Below are 3,522 nucleotides of genomic sequence, written 5' to 3' on the forward strand. Positions count from 1 at the left end.
TCAGCATAAAAAAGAAAAAAAAAAATTCCCAACTGATTATGTCGTTGTTAGCTGCCATCAAGTCATCTGTGACTTACAGTGACCACATGTACAACATGGGATCGCACTATAATGATCCACAGGGTTTTCATTCACTGATATTCCGGAGTAGTTTGCCAGGCCTTCCCTTCTGCTCCATCTTAGTCTGGAGGCTCAGCTGAGACCATTCAGCAGCATTGAAACAAGCAAGCCTCCATCGATAGATGGGTTTGTGGCTGCACATGTGGTGCCTCAGCTGGGAAACAACCAGGTCCACTCTGAAGGCAAGATTTCTATCACTGAACTAGAATGGAATTAGAATTATACAGTTATAGTTTAGACTCCGAGTCTGCTGCTCTTGCCAAATCACCACCTACACCCTTCTCTTTGCAGAGAAACCATTTCTCAGTGCATCCTTTCACGTCAACTGTAACCATGGAGCTGAACAGCAGTGTGACTGAGTTCATTCTGTCTGGGTTAACACAGGATGTTGTGAAGGAGAAAATAGTGTTTGTGGTCTTCTTGTTTCTCCACCTTGCAACTCTGCTGGCGAACTTATTTATTGTTATGACCATCAGATACAGTCAGATGTTAGGGGGCCCCACGTACTTCTTCCTTTTCTACTTGTCCTTTGCTGATGCCTGCTACTCAACAACCACAGCTCCCAGGTTGATTATAGATGCTATATCTAAGAAGAAAGTCATCTCCTACAATGAGTGCATGACTCAGATTTTTGCTGCCCATTTTTTTGGGTGCATGGAGATCTCCGTGCTCATACTCATGGCCTTTGATCGCTATGTGGCCATTTGCAAACCCCTGCGGTACACAACCATCATGAGCCAGTGTGTCTGTGATGAATTTTTGAATCTGGCTTGGGTGGGATCTCGCATCCATTCATTAGTACAGATTTTCTTGGTTTTGAAATTACCCTTCTGTGGCCCCAATGTTATTGACCACTATTTCTGTGATGTACAACTTTTGTTGAAACTTGTCTGCATGGATACTTATGTCATAAATCTACTCATAGTGTTTAATAGTGGGGCCATATGCATGGTGAGTTTCATAATCCTGATCATCTCCTATATTTTCATCTTATGCTCTCTGAGTAACAAGAGCACAGAAGGAAGAAAGGAAGCCCTCTCTACCTGCACTTCCCACATTAGTGCTGTCATCTTATTCTTTCTTCCGTGTATATTCACATACACTCGCCCTCCAATCACATTTCCAGTGGACAAGATGGTGGCTGTGTTTTACACTATTGGGACACCCTTGCACAACCCTCTGATTTATACTCTGAGGAACGCAGACATTAAAAATGCCATGAGAAAGTTATGGTGGGACAAGCTATGACTTGAGGTGGCAAAGAACAGAAGATTGTACTTGTTAATTCTGTCACAATTTAAATAAAATTGGATTTATTGAGGAGAAAAAGTATTCTTATCCTGATGTAGGCAATAGCATTATCTCCCAGAAGTATGTCTGAGGACATTGGTAGAGTCAGCACAGACCCATTTATTTTGAGCCAATGTCACATAAAGTAACAGAACATCAAGTACGTTAATATTTGTGGCAGCACAAGCCCACTCCCCACTTGTGTTCTCTGGGGTTATAATCCTTGTTCTCTTGCAGTATGTGAGCCAGATCGTGTTGTGTATATGGCTTCACCTCACTCTTTTGTGCATTCTGGTTTGAGCTTCTTTCCTCCATGGTTTTCACCCAAGTTTGATAATTTGTCCCTATTTCTGGCTGATTTATTTTGTTGGCAAATAAGTTTTGGCACTACTGAATCTGGTCTTTTCTGGCTCAACAGTCAGTAGGGTAGGGTCACCATGAGAATCTCATAGGAGCATACATATAAGCTAATTAAGCCCTTATTGGTGCTTGACTCCCTTTTGTAAAATCCTTAAAAAAATAAAAAAAGAACATCCTTTTACTTCCCTCTTGAGCACATACAGTGAGCAACTCATGAACTTATATTCAAATAAAGACAATTCCAGTTGTAATAAATATTAACTGCATTGAGCCATAATTTTTCCTGTGTACTTTAATATAATTTTTTTGTTCATCATATTAATCATTATTCATCCATTTAATTTAGTTCTATGTACATTTTTTGTTGAAACTTTAGTCAATGGACACTGCCCACATCTTTTTGTTATTAAATTGGTAACAATTTTATAAAATTGTGAGGATTATATTGTAACAATGAACATGTCATGGATGAGATCATATATAATAAAAAAAGATAGCAACTGACATATAGAGAAAAAGGGTCAATGTTATAATAATTCATCCAAAGAGAGAAGATATCTATGGAAATGAGGTGAGACTCCCTGCTTGGAAGTGTATGAGCTCTGGTGGTACTGTGTAACTCCCTGTGTACCAATGTGACTATACTTATCCATGTATGCTCACTCATATTTTACTTTGGTTGTGCTTTGCTTACTACCTGCACATTTGGCGCCACATATGCCATTACCAAAAAAAAAAAAAAAGATCAGCTATTCAACCCACCAGCAGCTCCTTGGAAACCCTATGGGGCAGTTCTACTCTGTCTGATAGATTGGCTATAAGTCGGAATTGACTCAACAGCAATGGGCTTTTTTTGTTTGTCTGTTTTGGCTTGGAAATATAGAACTAAATATATCAAGAAATTGAAACTTTTCATTAGATATCAGACACAGACCTGGTGCAGGGAATGTTTCACTGATTAGTGGCCTGTCTGTCCAGTAGATACACTTCCTTTTGAAGAGGAATATTTCAGGCTATGGATTCTTGAGACCATAACCTAGTTTTATCAAGTAAGTCTCATATAGTAATTGGGTTTCCTATAGAGACATTCTTTCCTGGATAGAAAGATATCGAGCAATGACCAAAATAAGTATATGGATGATCTTGATCTATGTATCTACCTATGAAAGTAAATATTTATATAATTAAATACAGATATTTTTATAAATATAAATATATACATATATAACAACCAACTATCATATATATCACATGTCATGGATTGAATTGTGCCCCCCCCAAAAAATATGTGTCTCCTTGGTTAGGCCTTGATTCCCAGTATTGTGTGGTTTTCCTCCATTTTGTGACTGTAATTTTTTGTTAAAGAGGATTAGGGTAGGATTGTAACACCCTTACTAAGGTCACATTCCTGATCTAATATACGAGAGATAAAAGGAAAGGGAAACAAGCAGAGAGGGGGGACCTCATACCACCAAGAAAACAGTGCTGGGAGCAGAGCGTGTCCTTTGGACCTGGACAGATGAGATTGTGGCTTATGTAGACTTGTCCCTTCTTGGAGTTTTGGTTACCCTTGGCTGTTTTGCTTCTGGACAGGAGAGACAAGTAATTGTGTCTTAAATGGTCAGCTCTCAAGCTTTTAATTCTAGACACTAGTCACTTTGCTGGGGTGTAGATCATGATTTTTGTGAACCATGTTATGACAATTGACTGAGTTATCCCGTGAAACTATGGTACTTAGCTTTCAAACCCCAA

At 39.0% G+C, this 3,522-nt stretch overlaps 1 protein-coding gene across 1 annotated transcript; it reads left to right on the plus strand.

Moving 5' to 3' along the window:
* LOC100673004 (olfactory receptor 4C11-like) lies at nucleotides 1-2,037 on the plus strand. Its single transcript, XM_010592281.3, has one exon. It carries the CDS (start codon nucleotides 328-330, stop codon nucleotides 1,366-1,368), a length of 1,041 nt encoding a protein of 346 aa, XP_010590583.2. The 5' UTR covers nucleotides 1-327; the 3' UTR covers nucleotides 1,369-2,037.
* Nucleotides 2,038-3,522: the final 1,485 nt, after the last annotated feature.

The sequence above is a fragment of the Loxodonta africana genome, chromosome 7 (assembly GCF_030014295.1).
Source record: "Loxodonta africana isolate mLoxAfr1 chromosome 7, mLoxAfr1.hap2, whole genome shotgun sequence".
NCBI classification, from domain to species: Eukaryota; Metazoa; Chordata; class Mammalia; order Proboscidea; family Elephantidae; genus Loxodonta; species Loxodonta africana.

Bases quoted from the DNA above. Each gene is read 5' to 3' on its own strand.
- LOC100673004 (XM_010592281.3), top strand. From the start codon at position 328: ATGGAATTAGAATTATACAGTTATAGTTTAGACTCCGAGTCTGCTGCT.